Source organism: Vigna umbellata, chromosome 9 (genome assembly GCF_029865625.1).
Source record: "Vigna umbellata cultivar VRB3 chromosome 9, Vumbellata_1.0, whole genome shotgun sequence".
NCBI lineage: Eukaryota > Viridiplantae > Streptophyta > Magnoliopsida > Fabales > Fabaceae > Vigna > Vigna umbellata.
In genome coordinates this window covers 43547906-43566382 of record NC_142173.1, presented here as the reverse complement: position 1 = coordinate 43566382, position 18477 = coordinate 43547906, and the positions used below count along the sequence as shown (strand labels likewise).

The 18477-nt window shown below is 41.4% G+C and overlaps 1 protein-coding gene across 1 annotated transcript in view; it reads right to left on the bottom strand.

The window, feature by feature from the left end:
• Nucleotides 1-238: 238 nt before the first annotated feature.
• Nucleotides 239-18477, bottom strand: part of LOC148193643 (uncharacterized) — a 19043-nt gene continuing 804 nt past the window's right edge. Inside the window, exons 2-8 of the mRNA XM_088099473.1 lie at nt 13317-13508; nt 6787-7057; nt 5484-6129; nt 4892-5387; nt 3862-4732; nt 1495-3683; nt 239-1440 (exon numbers count right to left, since the gene is read on the bottom strand). Of these exons, the coding sequence (XP_087955599.1) occupies nt 239-1440; nt 1495-3683; nt 3862-4732; nt 4892-5387; nt 5484-6129; nt 6787-7057; nt 13317-13508 (5867 nt within the window). The remainder of the gene's footprint in view (nt 1441-1494; nt 3684-3861; nt 4733-4891; nt 5388-5483; nt 6130-6786; nt 7058-13316; nt 13509-18477) is intronic.

The window sequence follows — 18477 nt, the reverse complement described above, 5'->3', positions numbered from 1 at the left end:
GCTCACCAACCGAATATACCCGTGATGCTTTTGTCAACACGCGTTTACTTATTTTCATTTTCATTTTCATTTGACTACTTAACAGCTCAGCGTGACATGCAATATTTCATATGGAATGCAAACAACCAAAATATGAATGAAATCAGGTGAAATTTATTTGTTGAATAAAACACAGAGTACAATAAGCGTTGAAGATAATATCAACATCCCTTTAATAGCAACCACTATCACGGAATCATCATGCGTAAAACTTTTTTACTGCATCAGAATTGACTGGCAATGGTAACTCCTCTCCATCCATTCTTGTGAGAATTAGTGCCCCACCAGAAAATGCTTTCTTCACTACAAATGGCCCTTCATAATTTGGAGTCCATTTGCCTCTATGATCCTTTTGTATAGGTAGGATCTTCTTCAACACTAGATCTCCTTCATGAAATTCTCTTGGATGTACCTTTTTGTCAAATGCCTTCTTCATTCTTCTTTGGTACAATTGTCCATGGCATACCGCTGTTAATCTTTTTTCATCGATGAGATTGAGCTGGTCGAAACGAGCCTGAACCCACTCAGCCTCTTCTAATTGGGTTTCCATTAAAACTCGTAAGGACGGAATTTCCACTTCAAACGGAAGTACTGCTTCCATTCCATATACAAGCGAGAAAGGCGTTGCCCCAGTCGATGTTCGTACCGAAGTGCGATAACCATGTAAAGCAAAAGGAAGCATTTCATGCCAATCCTTATATGTGACCACCATTTTCTGCACAATCTTCTTGATATTTTTGTTAGCAGCCTCTACTGCCCCATTCATCTTTGGACGATAAGGAGAAGAATTAAGATGATGAATTTTGAACTCCTCACATAACTCTGTCATCATCTGGTTGTTCAAATTAGTGGCATTATCGGTGATGATCCTGTTAGGGAGCCCGTATCTGCAAATCAACTCCTTTTTTATGAACTTGATCACCACCTTTCTAGTCACATTTGCATAAGAAGCAGCCTCAACCCACTTGGTGAAGTAGTCGATCGCGACTAATATGAAACGGTGTCCATTTGACGCCTTTGGCTCTATAGCCCCGATGACATCAATTCCCCACATCGAAAAGGGCCATGGTGCAGATAACACGTTCAAGGTCGTGGGTGGCACATTGATACTATTTGCGTACACCTGGCATTTCTCACACTTTCTCACATGTGTACAACAATCATTTTCCATAGTCAACCAAAAATACCCTGCTCTTAATATCTTCCTGGCCATTGAATGCCCATTCATATGCGTGCCAAATGTACCCTCATGCACTTCTTTTAGTATCAGCTCAGCTTCTTTTGCATCTACGCATCTAAGGAGAACCATGTCATGATTCCTCTTATACAAAATATCCCCACTCAAAATAAAACTGACAGCCAACCTCCTTAACGCCCTTTTATCGTTTTCGGATGCCTTTTCTGGATATTCTCGAGTCTTAAGATAATGCTTGATATCGAAGTACCAAGGTTTACCATCTACTTCCTCCTCGATGAAATGACAATACACTGGCCCCGCATGACTCTTCATTTCAATCATTGGCAATTCTGCATCTTGATCAACTTCAAACATCGATGACAAGGTAGCCAATGCGTCTGCTAATTGATTATCTTCTCGCGGTATATGATTAAACGTGATGGAATCGAAATACTCAATTAATCCCCTGATGTAAGCTTGGTATGGAATTAATTTTGTATCCCTGGTTTCCCATTCTCCCTTCAATTGATGGATGACCAAAGCTGAATCTCCATATACATCCAGAATTTTTGCTTTAGACTCTATTGCTGCTCGAATACCCATTGCACAGGCTTCATATTCTGCGATATTATTCGTGCAATTAAAACACAACCTTGCCGTCATTGGGATGTATTGATTCTTAGGAGAGATAAGCACTGCCCCTATTCCATGCCCCATTACATTCGATGCCCCATCGAATAATACAGTCCAGGCTTTTTCATTTTTGTCCTCTTTGTTCTCAGCAAATAAAGCCATGATATCTTCATCAGGAAACTCAGGTTGCATTGGCTGATAATCACTAATGGGTTGATGGGCTAAAAATTCTGCTAAAGCACTACCCTTGATGGATTTCTGAGTAACATATACAATGTCGTACTCCGATAGTAGCATCTGCCATCGAGCTATTCTTCCAGTGAGAGCGGGCTTTTCGAAAATATACTTGATAGGATCCATTTTAGATATCAACCAAGTGGAGTGACTCAACATGTATTGCCTTAAACGATGAGCAGCCCATGCCAGTGCACAACAAGTTCGCTCTAACGACGAATATCGTTGTTCGCAATCTGTGAATCTCTTGCTCAAGTAATATATGGCATGCTCTCTCTTCCCGTCTTCATCATGCTGACCCAATACACAACCCATTGAATTGTCCAATACGGTCAAGTACAAAATGAGCGGTCTTCCTGGCATAGGTGGACGCAATACAGGAGGGTCCTGCAAGTATTGTTTGATCTTTTCGAAAGCAACTTGACAATCTTCATTCCAGACTACAGCCTGATTTTTCCGTAGCAACCTGAACATTGGTTCACAAGTAGCAGTTAATTGGGAGATGAACCTAGCAATGTAGTTCAGCCTTCCCAGAAAACCTCGAACCTCCTTTTCTGTTCTGGGCGCAGACATTTCCGTTATCGCTCTCACTTTGTCAGGATCGACTTCTATCCCTCTTTGACTGACAATAAAGCCCAACAATTTTCCAGACTTTACTCCAAACGTGCATTTGGCAGGATTCAACCTGAGTTTGTACTTTCTCAGTCTCTCAAATAATTTCCTTAGATTGAAAATATGCTCTTCTTCTGATTCCGACTTTGCAATCATGTCATCCACATAGACTTCAATTTCCTTATGCATCATATCATGAAAGAGCGTCACCATTGCCCTTTGGTACGTTGCCCCAGCATTCTTGAGTCCGAAAGACATCACTTTATAACAGAATGTTCCCCATAACGTGATAAAGGTCGTTTTTTCCATATCTTCCGGTGCCATTTTAATTTGATTATATCCCGAGAATCCGTCCATGAACGAAAACAACGAAAATTTGGCCGTATTATCAACCAGAGTATCGATGTGTGGTAACGGGAAATTATCCTTCGGACTTGCACGATTCAAATCACGATAGTCAACACACATCCGAACTTTCCCATCCTTCTTAGGCACTGGTACCACATTTGCTACCCATTGTGGGTATCTTGCCACAGCCAAAAATCCTGCGTCAAATTGCTTTTGGACCTCTTCTTTAATTTTTAGGGACATTTCCGGCTTCATTCTTCTTAGTTTTTGCTTGACTGGAGGGCATTCTGGCTTGAGTGGGAGCCTATGCTGCACAATATCGGTATCCAGACCCGGCATGTCATTGTAAGACCATGCGAACACATCTTTAAACTCCTTCAACAGGACACGCAATCTTTCCCTCACCTCCGTTTTCATACTAGTACCGATTTTCACCTCCTTTATCTCATCCTTCTCTCCCAAGTTAAGTATTTTAATCTCCTCCTGATGGGGTTTTATCTCCTTAGATTCTTGTTCCACTAATCTCAACAATTCCGGAGAGGATTCCACATCATCTTCGAAATCATCTTCCGTATTATTGATAGGGTGCTCAAAATTAGGAACATTGATATCGTTATTTTCAAAACAATCATTGTCACATCTGCATCATTTAAATTTATAAAAAAAGTATAAATAAATAAGATAAACAAAAAAAAAATGCCAAATGATGATGAAATGCAACTTTATTGTCACGCTGAGTGAAAAGTAAAAAGAATCAATCCGCAAAACTTTAGTTCTAAAGCCCCAATCGAAACTATGAGCTTAATTAAAACTATTACATTTTGTTCACATTAAGCATCACTGGTAAATCAAGTGTTTCCCAATTGTTGAGTTGAGTATCAGGGGAGCAAGCCCACACAAAGCTCAAACTTTGAGGCCCTTCTTCATCCTCCACAGCTGCTATTTGGTCAGCATTGATCCACCCAGCACTGCGGAAGCTTTCCTTGATGTCAACAATGTGAATTTTGCTCTCTTTGGGCCCTCGTCTTTCTGCAGGGGCCAAACTGCGCTCTTTTCTTTCTTCAATCATCCTTTTCCGGTCTTCCTTAGTAGGTTTGTACCCCAAGCCATATCTGTTCTTGTTTTCAACGATTTCCAGAGGAAATGCTCGCCCCTGCCGATATTTGCCCAAACCTTCGCCATATACATAGCCCTCTTTTAGCATAATCTTGGCCATCATAATAGAAGCACATGATAGACGAGGATTTATTGGAAACGGTTCCACACAAGTATTTCCCACGATTTCCAACGATTGGAAGGCTGTTTCGAGAGCTTCTTCAGCCGCCTCGATGTAGCGTGTGGATGAGGGCCCACTCACAAGAAGATCTTCTTCTCCTGATACTATCACCAGCTTATCTCCCATCACATACTTCAACTTCTGGTGTAGTGTAAAAGGTACAACTCCAGCCGAATGGATCCATGGGCGTCCCAGCAGACAACTATAAGCTGGCAGAATATCCATAACTTGAAATGTTATTTGAAAGACACTCGGGCCAACTTGTATTGGCAATTCCACTTCTCCCATCACTTCTCGTTTGCTACCATCAAACGCCCTCACAATCATTGAACTAGGCCTCATATGCATTCCTTCGCAAGGTAGCTTTTCCAGAGTTGCTTTCGGCATGACGTTCAAAGAGGACCCATTATCCACTAAAACACGCGCAATAACATGATCCAGGCATTTCACAGAGACGTGAAGAGCCTTGTTATGCCCTCTTCCCTCAGCTGGTATCTCTTCATCCGTAAAAGTGAGATAATTATTAGCAACAATATTGCCAACAATACCCTCGAATTTATTCAACGAAATACCTTGCTCAACGTGGGCCTCACTGAGTATCTTCATTAGCAACTTTCTGTGTGATGCCGAATGCATGAGCAGGTCCAACAAGGATATACGAGCAGGCATACGGTTTAGCTGCTCCACCACCTTATACTCACTTTGTTGTATGAATTTTAAAAATTCACAAGCCTCCTCTTCAGAAACTTCTCTCCTCTCTTCATTGTCGGGGATCTCCTCTGTCTGTGCACCCTTCCCCTTTAAGAATTCTTTTGCTTTCACGGCCATCGTTGTTTCTTTATCATTAACTCTTTCTCGTGCCAACTCTGGGGATGTGAAAATTCGACCACTCCTAGTCATTCCACCTATCCCCGATATGTTTTTGACAGCCGGGTCAACGCTTTGTTCTTCGCTTGACGTATGCGTCCCATACCTCCATGGGACAGCTTTTTCGTTCTTGTAAGGAAAAGGAGCTGGTACATGGATAATAACGGGCGACCTTCCTTGAGTTGGTGGAATAGAAGTAGTCTTAGTGAAACGAATCACTAATGGTTATGGTAAAATCATACCGGATTCATCACCAGTCTGTGCAAATACCTCTCCTTCCTCATTCTTGTAACATACCTGCATCAGACCACGATCTAGCAGGTCTTGCAAAATTTCTTCAAACTCCACACACTCCTCAATAGAGTGCTCCGTATCTGGGTGGAACACGCATGCCCTACCCTCATCATAATCACCCTTCAGGATACCCACTTTCAGCAATGCTTCCAAAATAAACCTCCTAGAGCTCTTGACTTCTTTCACATTTCTCACCAGCTCATGTTCTTTCACTTCGACAGCATTCGTCGAAGCACTTCCATGCCCAGATAAAGGATTGGCCTCGATACTAGGCTTATCCTCCTGGAACTTTAACCACCCGGAATCAATTAAAGTCTGCACTTTATGTTTGAAAGCAAGACACCTCTCAGTGGAATGACCAGCGGCCCCTCCATGATAACTACACTTTGCCTCTGCATCATAGCCTCTTGGGTACGGAGGCTGCAAAGGCTTCAGGGGACAAACGACCACCAGACCTTGTTTGATAAGATGAGGCAATAATTCCGTATAAGTGGTAGGAATTGGGGTAAAATTAACATAATTTCTCTCTTGGTTCCTTCTTGGATAAGTATTTGGACCCGCATTCACATTGGAACCTACGTTTGCCCCTTCTCTCCAATTATTCGTCGGAATGTATTGTGGTTGATAGTACCCTGGTTGTTGTTGAGGCCTAATTTGATGACCAAATGACGCGTTAGCTGCATGTGGATGTTGACCCCAGTATGGTCGATAATTATGAGTGGGAGCCTGACCTCTCCACACGGGGGTTGCAGATGTTGCATGCACATCTCCTTCTTTTCTTTTTCCTGAGTTGAAATTTGGTTTTTTGGAATTTGCAACCACCGACGAGCCATATGCAATCTTGCCATTTTTCAACCCGATCTCTATCCGCTCACCTATCACGATGATATCGGCAAAATTTGAAGATACATTTCCCACCATATGTTCATAAAATGGTGGTTGGAGTGTATTTACAAACATTGCCACCATTTCCCTATCATACAAAGGTGGCTCAACTTGTGCAGCCAATTCCCTCCACCGCTGAGCATACTCCTTAAAACTTTCGTTGTCTTTCTTCGACATGTTCTGCAGCTGTAAACGATCTAGCGCAACATGTGTATTGTATATGTACTGTTTCACGAATGCATCAGCCAAGTCCGCCCAACAACGAATTCGAGTAGGCTCCAAATGGGTATACCAGTTTAACGCCACTCCAGCCAAACTATCTTGAAAAACATGGATGAGCAGCTGCTCATCATAAGCATATGCAGCCATCTTTCTGCAAAACATGGTCAAATGGCTCTTTGGACATGTATTTCCCTTATACTTCTCAAAATCTGGTGCCTTGAACTTATGTGGTATTTTAACGCCAGGAACCAAACTCAATCTAGAAACATCCCCAAATCCATAACTCTCATACCCCTCCACAGCCCTCAATCTTGCCTCTAAGCTCTCCAGTTTATCCTTTGTCCCATCAACATTACTAGTTACCCCCTGAAACGAAGTATATGGTGCAGCCCTGGTAGAAAAACTCTCTCCGGCAATCACAGGTGGCACCGGGGTTACTCGTATTCCATCAGTCATGCTTGCATGCATCCCTTCATTTATCATAGGTGCAGACATTACAACAGGCCCCGGAGTACTGATTGGCGGTAGGTTAGCAGTAGTAGGGAAAGAGAATGACGTCTGCTCCCCTTCTGTGTATTCTCCCACAGGTGGGGTATAACCTGGGGGTAATCCATACATTGGGAACGAAACAGATTGGCTCCCAGCATTGAACATCGGAGGGTAATATTGAGCACTTCCCTCAACTTGCGCAGACGTCGCCCCTCCCGTAGTCTTCAGGGCCTCGAGAGCCGCCAAAATCTGGGCCATTTGATCCTTCAACTGGCTGACATCGGCCTTAATAGATTCGTGTGACTGCTCCCAATTCTCCATGACCTTCGAATTAGCTCTGGTCCTGTACGGATGTCTTGGAAAACTTGCCGTTGTTCTCTCACTTGTACTGTTCTTATTTTTTTATTAAATTAAATTAGATAAGGATGAAAAATGCAGAAAGAAAACATGATGCATGCTAATGATAAGTGGAAATCACAGGATAACGATGACAATACTGATGGAAAATTAACACAAGCCGATACCAAACAAACATCCCCCATCTTTCATCTCAAGAAAATTTGATCCATTACATCGTCTAAGGAACAAAACACATAATTCTGATGTACATCAATCCCGCGCCCGGGCAATGAAAGATTTCATCTCTCCTACCAACCATTTACAATGATTAATAAACAATTCTATTTCCGCTGGTGAATTACAAAAATGAGTGCTTGCTTCAGCATTCGACACCATCCTGGGGATGTCTTCAATTGCCCCGTTTGCCAAAGCAGCTAACTGAGAGAATCTTTCCTTCCAGTGCTTTACAGCCATTTCTTGCTCGGCGATGTGCTCTTCCATTCGCTTTATCAAGGCCTGATGCCTTTCTTCAAAATCTATCGACCTCCATCGCTCCTCCTGTTCCTCGATATATTCCTCCATTTGTTTTATCAGAGTTCGATGCTCTTCCTCTGCTTCTGTTAGCTTCCAACGCTCCCTATTCATATCCGCCTCAAACGACATGGCCATCTCTTTCATCTCATGCCCCGCTTTTTCTATCTGAATCTGCGCTTCTCTTAATCTCTTCAGGGCTTCTCGTTTATCTCTTTTGGCTTCTTCGTAGAGGTGTTTCCACTCCTTTCCCTCTTCTAAAGCCACCTTCTTCTCATTTACCCTCATGGATAATTCCTTACTCGCGGCAGCTAGATCCTGTTTCACTCGAAATGTGTAATCCCTCTCAGCCTTCTGGCTTTTGACAAGGTTTTCATAAGCCCGCGACTTTTCTTCATTATCATTTCTCATATCCACAAGATCATTACGCGCTCTTTGTAATTCATTCTCCAACCTAGCATTCCTAATTTTCAATTTCTCCATCTCAGCTTTTAGTTGTTGCACCTCTTCACTTTCAGGAGCTTGGGATGGTCCTTCACTAGCTGATTGATCCTTGATTGGCTTGAAAGTCAACTTGACTACTTTCACTCTCTCCAGAATCCAGGTGTGATAACTAACACTGCTATCCACTACTCCATCCCTCAAGTCCTTCTCTGCTCGAACAACATTTTCCCAGGCGCTTTTAACCTTTCTTAACAGTTCGATGAAATGCCCGTCTTCGTAATAAATGAATAGAGTAGCAAGGTAATCTGATGAAGGTGCCCCTTTTATAGGATGCCCAAATTGTCTTTGCACCAAAAGAGGGTTGTAATTGATACAGTACCGGGCACCTATAAGAGGTACATTAGGAAAACTACCACAATGTTGTATAGCCAGTTTATTTCCGAGCCAAGGAAGGCGCCATTTTATACTTCTTTCGCTCAAGCCGGCAAGGAATCGGGCCCAATCGTTTCCTCCTTTACCTTTAAGCCCTTGGTGTGACAAATTCTCCGATAGACTCTTAACGTCGACCATCTCTTTAAACACGCGCGTTGTCATCCATGTATACAACGCCGGTAAGCAACAAAGAATCTTCTTTCCCTTTCTCTCATGGCAAAAACTTAACGTCCCATAAACATCTGCAAGAACTGCTGTTACAGGATTCTCTGATCTGGTTTTACTCGCCACGAAGACGTCTATCGCGGTGTAATCCACAAATTCTTCTATTTTGGGAAACAAGACAATGCCATATATGGTGAGGGCTAATACATCCATGAAAGTTTCCCAATCCTCTTTATCAGCCAAGTGCTGTAAATACTGCTCTAGATATCCCTGTGATAACCCATGCATTTGATTCCTCATCATCATCATGTCTTCAAGCTCCTTGGGATGTAATTTCATGATGGCAGCAATGGTGGGTATAGAGGCCTGATGCTCTAAATGTTGATAGGGAGTGGTGCCCTCCAGTGGCAAACCCAAGATATACTCAAACTCTTCTATGGTTGGCGCCAACTGAAAGTCTTGAAATGTGAAACATCGAAGCGGAGAATCATAATATTGTGCCAAGGCTGTGATAGCGGGTATTTGTACTTCAACCTCCATTAAATTCAACAAATTTCCATATCTTCTCTGAAAGGTTTCTCTTTTTATAGTCTTAAGCCTTTTGCCCAAATTTATCAGCCCGGTCAAATTTCCAACATGAGTCCTTAGACTATACTTCTTTCTTAAATCGGAAGAGTCGGTATGCCGTGTAGCATCGGATCTTGTGTTAACATCCATCTCGTATGCAGTCAAGTAGGTACCTGTGATTTCCCTTAAAATTAACATGTTACTAAATGATGTATGAATATGATGCATGATAATAAAATAACATGACAAAACAAAACACATGCATGGTATGAAATGTAATATCATAAAAAAAACGAACAGCGTGAGGGTTACAGAAGCATATATTCCTCCCATCGTGCCCTACCAAAGATTCACTGCTTTGAGTTCCAGGTCAAGTATATGCAATCTCACAAGGGTAGTTCCCTGAACCTAAAGGTCAAAGGTCACTAGAGCTATGGCCCCCTTCATAGCATTTCCACAACAGTCGAGTAATCAACTAGGTGTGAAAACACATATGAAGAGAACAGACTCTAGCTGGAGTTCTCACGATAGCCAAACAGGAAGTACATCCCAGAGTGACACCGCTACACAACTCCTCTAATTCTAAGCTACGCTCAGACCCGGGTATAGGGCCCCACTCATGATATGCCAAAAGTGTGTGTGTGAAGGGAGGAAATTATGCACACCCAAACCCTCACCTGCAAAACAACCAGAAAAATTCCCAGGCAGATATAAACATATTGTCTACCCTAGGGTTCAATATTCCACAGTTATTGCAGTTATTCCAAATATCACACATAGATAGAGAAAAGGGAAAGAAAAACACAAAGCAAAACCATACCAAATTCGCGCATCTAATTAAATGGCTCGACTCTCTAGATGTCCCCAGTGGAGTCGCCATCTGTCGCAACCGGAATCGCGACGGGACGACGATCCAAATAAGAAACGTGTTTTGAAAAGAGATTTGGAGTCGCCACCATAGTTTATTATGGAAAACTATGGAAAAACCTCAAAACGATAAAGCATGGTCCACGAAAACCATATTCTGGGTTCGGGAGTCGGTTACGTGTAGGGAAGGTGTTAGCACCCTACAACGCCTGCCCTAAGGCAGTACCTTTAACTAAATGCGCGAATATGATGTGGTTTTCAAAATGTTTAACTATCCCCTAAAATAAAATTATAAATAAACAAAATATATTTTTTAGTTTTTTGGGCCCGACAAGGATTGACCTTGCTCCTACGTATTCTCATTCAAAATGAGAAATCAGGGTTACGTAGTTCTAGGTGAAAGATTACTTGTAGTTTGGGAATATTTTGGTATTTTTAATAAAGAAGGAAAAGGTTTTCTAGCACAAGGCCTACGCGAGCGGTCGCACGTGTGCTTAAACCTTTTCAAAATATTTTTATTTGTTTTTTAACTTTTGTAAAAGAAAAGGAAAAGATTTTCAGCACAAGGCCTACGCGAGCGGTCGCACGTGTGCTTAAACCTTTTCAAAATATTTTTATTCGATTTTTAATTTTTGTAGAAGAAAAGGAAAAGATTTTCAGCACAAGGCCTACGCGAGCGGTCGCACGTGTGCTTAAACCTTTTCAAAATATTTTTATTCGATTTTTAATTTTTGTAGAAGGAAAGGAAAAGATTTTCAGCACAAGGCCTACGCGAGCGGTCGCACGTGTGCTTAAACCTTTTCAAAATATTTTTATTCGATTTTTAATTTTTGTAGAAGAAAAGGAAAAGATTTTCAGCACAAGGCCTACGCGAGCGGTCGCACGTGTGCTTAAACCTTTTCAAAATATTTTTATTTGATTTTTAATTTTTATAAAAGAAAAGGAAAAGATTTTCAGCACAAGGCCTACGCGAGCGGTCGCACGTGTGCTTAAACCTTTTCAAAATATTTTTGTAAATTCTTTTATTTAAACTATCAATATTGTATTATTAAATATAGATTTTAGGATAAGTAAATGTCTAAAATAAATAAATAGAACAAAATAAAATAAGACAATAAAGAAAAATAAACAAAAGAGATTGGTGAGGCTGAACGAACACTGTGAAGAGATTCAGAATAACGAGCGTTCGTTAGGTAAAGAACGAACGTTCGTTGGGGGAGAGGACGAACGTCCATTGGGGAACATAACGGACGGACGTTTAGAAATGTGAGCTGAATGACGAGCGTTCGTCGAGAGAGATGACGAACGGACGTTAAGAATGAAGACTGAATGACGAACGCTCGCTGAAGAGATGACGAACGGACATTGAAAAATTGAAACTGAGTGACGAACGTTCATTGGGCAAATGGTGAACGGACGCTAAAATACGAGCGCTCGCTGTGGAAGTGGCGAACGAGCGCTAAGTAACGAGCGCTCGCTGTGGAAGTGGCGAACGAGCGCTAAGTAACGAGCGTTCGCTGTGGAAGTGGCGAACGAGCGCTAAGTAACGAGCGTTCGCTGTGGAAGTGTCGAACGAGCGCTAAGTAACGAGCGTTCGCTGTGGAAGTGGCGAACGAGCGCTAAGTAACGAGCGTTCGCTGTGGAAGTGGCGAACGAGCGCTAAGTAACGAGCGTTCGCTGTGGAAGTGGCGAACGAGCGCTAAGTAACGAGCGTTCGCTGTGGAAGTGGCGAACGAGCGCTAAGTAACGAGCGTTCGAGCGCTAAGTAACTAGCGTTCGCTGTGGAAGTGGCGAACGAGCGCTAAGTAACGAGCGTTCGCTGTGGAAGTGGCGAACGAGCGCTAAGTAACGAGCGTTCGAGCGCTAAGTAACTAGCGTTTGCTGTGGAAGTGGCGAACGAGCGCTAAGTAACGAGCGTTCGCTGTGGAAGTGGCGAACGAGCGCTAAGTAACGAGCGTTCGCTGTGGAAGTGGCGAACGAGCGCTAAGTAACGAGCGTTCGCGGTGGAGGTGGCGGACGAGCGCTAAGTAACGATCGTTCGTTGTGGGGAAATGACGAACGAGCGCTCATTGGTGAGAATGTTTGAACGAGCGCTCCAAAAGAGGCCCAATGCACCAGACGTACGCCCATTTCTGGGCTTGGCCCAGTCCAATGCTTTCTAGCCTAGAATTTTCTAGGGGTTCAGGAGGTTCATCCTCATTCCCCAGCTCGCGTCTTCTCTAACCCAAGGTCCCAAGCTCTGCACCACGGACTCAACACCACATCTGCCATATCCGGCCACCGTCGCCTCAACCAAAACAAGTCTTGGCCTCGCCGGCGACAACTCGCACCACCAGAACCACCACCCGTCACGACGTCAATGTCTCCGCCTTTCTCTTTTCGAAAACCGCGATTCTCAGGGAGGGTCTTCTTCCGCGTTCATCTCCGATCCCTTCGCGTCATCAACACCCATCATCATCAACTTCACCATTACTAAAACCTCCACGACCACTGCCACGATAAGGCTCCCCGTGCCTACCCTAGTCTACCTCCTCCGTCACCTCCACGGCCACCGGATTCCTCCTCAACAGCTCCAGGCCGCCGGGACTCAACGCCATCGCGCCACTAACCTCACCAGTGCCCCAACGCCACTCTTCTTTTTCCCATTCGAGTATTTTCTCGACTGCCATTTTTCCTCTCTGCCTCCCTAACTTTTATTGTTTTCTGATTGGTTTAATGTTGATTGATTTCTCTCTTATGCGGTATTGGAAGAGATGAGTGTGTTGTGTGCATTTGAGCGTGAAGGGGATAAATGATTCTGATGATGGTGCATGGGCTGACGAGATAAGGGGTGAATGGAGCTTATGCAGTAAGCATATATGATGAATCTGAATGTATAGGTGAACAAAAACCTACCTGCTGTTATGGCTGCTGCTACCGCTAGCTGTGTAGCTGGTGATCTCTTCTCGCCGATGCCGGTGCCAATGCTGACTCTGGATGATGATTGTAGATGATAGTTCCTGCGTGCTCTTTCTCCCTTTTTTCTCTCTCTGATCCAACCAAATTCTGCTGCTCTAACAACCTGGTCTCCCCCTTTTCTCTCTCTCTCTGATCCCAAAAACCTCTGCCCCAAAATCTTGAAAATATTCTCTTGTAACCACCTGGTCTCCCCTGTTGAGACACGTCTCCTATACCATTTCCCACGTTTTCTCCCTTTTTTCTATCTTTTTACTTTTTCCAATTTTATTTTATTTATTTTTTACTTTATTTTTAATTTTAATTTTATTTTTCAATTTTTTTTTAATTATTTTGATTAATTAACACTATTAAAACAAATTGAAAATAAGAAATAAAATAGAAATTGAATTAAAAGCAAAGATCTAAATACATAAAAATAGAATAAAACAAAAAGGTAAAATAAAATAAAAATAATAAAAGAAACAATAAAAACACAATTTTTTACAAACCCGGACAAAATTGAGTGTTGACACCTTTGCTTTTGCATTTGCATTGAGCTTTGCTTCTTTTTCTTTTCTTTTCTTTACATATTCTTACTTTTTAGCTGTTAGCTCAATGCTTTTTCCTTTTTCATGTTTCCCCAATAACCCCAAACTTGAACATTTAACAATACCACACAAGATCTTCTACTTAACTCAAGGTAAAGATTTTCAATCAAGGGTGTTCAGTGTATATTTAAGGCTAAGGGTTCAAAGGATAGAACACAACGTGTTCTCTTTTAGAAGGCTAACTTTATGAATTTGGCCAATAAAAAGGGTTTCAAAAACACGGCCTTTGATCATATGATGCAAAACAAGCAATTGATTCAATCATAGAAAACCTGGGCAAAGTCATTCATGCTTTCAAAGTAACAGCATTCAACAATAACAACTCTGGAGCTCAAAACCTCACATATAAGCTCATTCACATTTGACATGCACATCCTGCTTAATTTTACAATCACAATCATGATATTATGCATTTGTTCACAAAGCTTGTGAATCACCTGTATAAGCATTTTAATGTGCACATCATCTCAACATCAATCAATCAATAAGCATCATCAAGCATTACTTATCACACAATCACAGTTAATAGCAAACCATCACAAGAAACCAGGTTTCAAATAGAGTACATCAAACCCTAATCTAAAAACAAAAACAAATAAGTTCAGAAAACTTAAACCACAAAAGCATAATCATATGATAGCATTCATCAGTAAATGCTATCTCAGCTCCTCATTAGTCTGAGCTGTCCTCTGTATCTTCCTCTTCTTCCTCATCATCATCATCATCAAACGCATCCTCCTCCTCAGCTTCATCTTCTTCCATGTCTCGGGCTGAAGCTTCAGCTGCTTCAGCTCCTCCATGCCATGGTTCTTCTGGCCAAGCTACCACATTATGGAATTCATCCATAGTCCACCTGTGTGCTGGAGGGGTATCATACATCCCCACTATCATCTCAGTCGTGGCCACCTGCCCTCTGTGGATGGACTGCAACTGAGCACCTATAAGAGACATATACATGTCCCTCATCTGGAATGGTTCTGCCTCATGAGTATCAGCAGAAGTCCTGCTCTGTGCTGACCTTCTCTCTCTACGAGCCTGGCGTGGTGGCACTGGCTGGGCTGCCTCCTCACCTCCACAGTACTGTCTGTAATAGGCCTCATCAATAGCTTTTCTTGGCCTCTCAAATGGTGGAACAGAAGTGTCCACCCCAGCTAGCTTGCAAAGGTGAGTGATCAAAGAAGGATGTCCCAGTGGTGCTTTGTTGTTTGAGGTGTTAGCACACACACTAATCTCATCAGCTATCACCTGCCCGATATTAACATTCAAGTTTCTGATAGCACAGTAGATGAAGAGTGCCCTGCTGAGAGTAATATCTGACACATGTGAACATGGCTGAATGTTGGCATGAGAAAATGCCATCCAATACTTTGCAAGAGGAGTCAAATCTGTCCTCCTAATATTAACCACTGAGCCAAATCTATTCCTTTGGAAGTGTCCTCCAGGTATGCACAATACTCTCTGATAGCATGGCCTCTAACATAGCCCAAATAATTCTCAGCTGGATAATCACCAATCTTCTTTGCATTGGTGTAGAATTCTTTCACCACAGCTATGTTGGCAGGTGATGGATAAGTGGCTAGCTTCCCCCAATCATTCCCTAACACTTGCTCTCCAAATTGAGGAGCAAAGTTAGGTATCATTCCAACCTTTCTCTCCATTAGAAGTCTCCTGTCCTGAACCACCCTAAAGTGCTTCTCATGTTTCCTAGAGAGGAACCTGCTAGAGTGGGGTTGCTCTGGTTCCTTTTCCTTTCTCTTGGTTGCCATGGTTTTCAATCTCTTTCCTGAAGAGGATGCCATTCCTGCATTCAAACATAAATCCAAAACCACAGAACATGATGTTAATCATTAGTAAACACAAAACAAAACTCCTTTTGAAGCTAAACCACCGCTGAGGGCCAGAATTTCCCCTCAGCGCCACCAGTGCCACATTCAAACACGCAACAAACCAGAAAAAACAAATCTGGCAGAGTGCCGCTCAGCGGTATTTACCGCTCAGCGGTGATCTGCAGATTTTTGCAAATCTCGTTTTTAAACTGTCCTAACTCCACCCAAATGCAATTTTCAGTTTTCCAGTTCATAATCAAGCAGTTTAATCGGTTCAAACATCAAATATATCATCAAATCATGCATAGAAATCAAAACCCCTAAATATTAATGCTTTGACAATCACAGTCAATTTCAAGAACCCTAGAATGAACAAAATGCATTTTACTTACTTGGGTGGAGATGCTAGATGATATGAGAATGCTTCCAAACTAGAATGCTCTCTTCCAACCCCAAACTTTGATAGTACACTAGTGTAAAAGTGAGTGGAAGAGAAATTTTCTAAAGAGGGAAGAGTAAAAAGATGTGGGAAACCTAAGAGGAGATATGTGGGAGTCTTAGTGCAGAGAAGAACTTGAAAGAATGTAAAAACGCGCAGCTTAGGGTTTAAAATTACCCCAATGGGCTCGGGTTCCGCTAAGGGGAACTTAAGCCCATCTGCGATAGTACCGCTCAGCGGTAATTGCCGCTCAGCGGCACTTTCTTGATGTGCCCTTCTCCTTCTTTTCTTGACCTACATGCCTTCCTAGCATACCCCTCATAGGTTCCCTGCAATTTCAATGTTAAAAATGCTTATGCAAATCCTAAAAATAAACAAACAGAAAACAATCAATCAACTGGGTTGCCTCCCAGGTAGCGCTTGTTTAACGTCTCGAGCCTGACCCAAAATCCACCAACACCCATCAGTAGGTGTTTCAAACTTACCAGCACCCATCAGTAGGTGCAAAATCTTCTCACCAACACCCATCAGTAGGTGTTACAAACTTAGTATCCTTCAGTAGATACTTAACCACCTAGCATCCTTCAGTAGATGCTAAATCCAACAAAATAAATACAAAAATAAGGTTCACAAATTAAAAATTACAAAACCAAAATCAAAATCAAAAGTTTTTAAATCACTGGGTTGCCTCCCAGCAAGCGCTCTTTTAACGTCATTAGCTTGACCCAGTAAAGTTCAAGTTCCATCTTCTTTTTCTTCTTCTTTCTACTGAACTTCTTTAGAAATTTAATCAAACCAGGAACCTGTTGCAGTGTCTCAATCATAGGAACTTTAATCTCCAATTTCTTGAAGATTTCCATAAAGCATTTAAATTTCTTTTCCTTCCTATGATTCTTCTTTAGATGAGGATGGGATTTTTCATATGATTCCTTCTTCTTTCCTCTCATCTTCTTTTTCTTACGCTTTCTCTCCCCAAATTTTCTCTTTTTCTTTTCTTTTAATTTTTTCTTCCCTTCTCTTTTTCTCCTCAACTTCTTTATTTTCACACAAATTTTCTTTCTCTCTTCTCTCTCAACCACTTCTTTTTCTTTTTCTTCATCTTTATCTTTCTCACTCAACTCTTCTTTCTCTTTTCTCTCTACCCTTTCCTCATCTCCCTTTAATTTTTCCTCATCAAGAATCTTGTCACTTTCAGTGATAATGACTTGCCCTTCCTCCTTAAGGTTAACTTCAGTATTAACATCATCATTCAATCTCTGATTGATGTAACGAAGTTGCATCTCCATTCTTTTACATGATTCTTCAATGCTTTTCTGAGTAGAGTCGGAATTTTTCAAAAATCGTTGAAGGGTGTCCTCCAACCTATCCAAACTTCCTGATAGAAAGGGTTGTTGCTGCCATTGTTGTTGTGGTTGGTTCTCAAATTGTCCAGCAGCTTGCCAAAATTGGCTTTGATCCATGCTTGAGTGAGGTTCCCACCATTGGTTGAGATTACTTTGGTAGAATTGAGTGCCCCTATAGTTAAACTCTTGACCAAATTGCATTCTGCAGACATTAGGCACAAAACCCTAAAAACAATTGTTAGCACAAAAAGATAGAGAAGAAAAAAATCAAAGGATATAATTGAAAAGATAAGAAGATAGGAAATAAAAACAGAAAAATAAAAACATAAAATAAAATAAAATACAAACAGAAAATAAAATAAAATAAAATAAAATATAATCTAATCAAATAAAATAAAATCAAATAAAAACCGAAAAATAAAAAACAGAAAATAAAAACAGAAAAACAGAAAAACAGAAAACAGAAAAAATAAAATAAAATCAAATAAAATACAAACTGAAAAATATAAACAGAAAAATAAAATAAAATAAAATAATAAAAAAAAATTCGAAATTTAAAAATAAAATAAAAAAATAAGTCAAAGATAATCAATAATCACACAAATTAACCAGTTAAACCACGAGTCCCCGGCAACGGCGCCAAAAACTTGATGGACAAATTTGTAAGCACCAAAATATGATGTCACAAACTTGTTTCACAATCGGCAAGTATGACCGAATCGTTTCAAGTAATAAACTTGGTAAGACCAAGTATCGTTCTCCCAAAGGACTCACGGCCTAGTTTAGTTATGTGATTTGTTGATTAGCTAAGACTTAAGAACACAATAATTGAAGTTTAATATGCAAAGACGAAAATTAAATATGTATGCATGAATTGATCAATGACAAAGACAAAAGATAAAC